The sequence below is a fragment of the Myotis brandtii genome, unplaced genomic scaffold, assembly GCF_000412655.1.
Source record: "Myotis brandtii unplaced genomic scaffold, ASM41265v1 scaffold79, whole genome shotgun sequence".
Taxonomy (NCBI): Eukaryota; Metazoa; Chordata; class Mammalia; order Chiroptera; family Vespertilionidae; genus Myotis; species Myotis brandtii.
Genome location: NW_005371173.1, coordinates 2,127,734 through 2,127,963, shown reverse-complemented (window position 1 = coordinate 2,127,963; position 230 = coordinate 2,127,734). Strand labels below are relative to the sequence as shown.

At 66.5% G+C, this 230-nt stretch overlaps 1 protein-coding gene across 1 annotated transcript in view; it reads right to left on the bottom strand.

Annotated features, from left to right (window-relative positions):
• The window catches only part of CDK5R2 (cyclin-dependent kinase 5, regulatory subunit 2 (p39)), a gene marked incomplete at its 5' end in the record, with an annotated part of 4,264 nt that extends 4,035 nt beyond the window's left edge, over positions 1 to 229 (bottom strand). The window contains one exon of the mRNA XM_005883530.1: positions 7 to 229. Coding sequence (XP_005883592.1) covers positions 7 to 229 — 223 coding nt within the window. The remainder of the gene's footprint in view (positions 1 to 6) is intronic.
• Position 230: the final 1 nt, after the last annotated feature.

Sequence of the window (230 nt, the reverse complement as noted above, 5' to 3'; positions counted from 1 at the left end):
CCTTGCGGAGTAGGTTCTCTCGGTTGCGTTGCTGGACCAAGGGGTCCGGGCCAGTGGACGCTGGCTTGGGCGTCACCTTCTTGCTGCCTTTCTTCTTCTTGGCAGACGCGGCCACCAGGCGCTTCCAGGTGAGCGCCGAAATGAGCACGGATGGCCGTTTGAGCCGGCTCTCGCCTTTGCCGCCCTTGCCTACTGGCGGCGCTCCGTAGCCCCCCAGCGCCTCGTCCCCC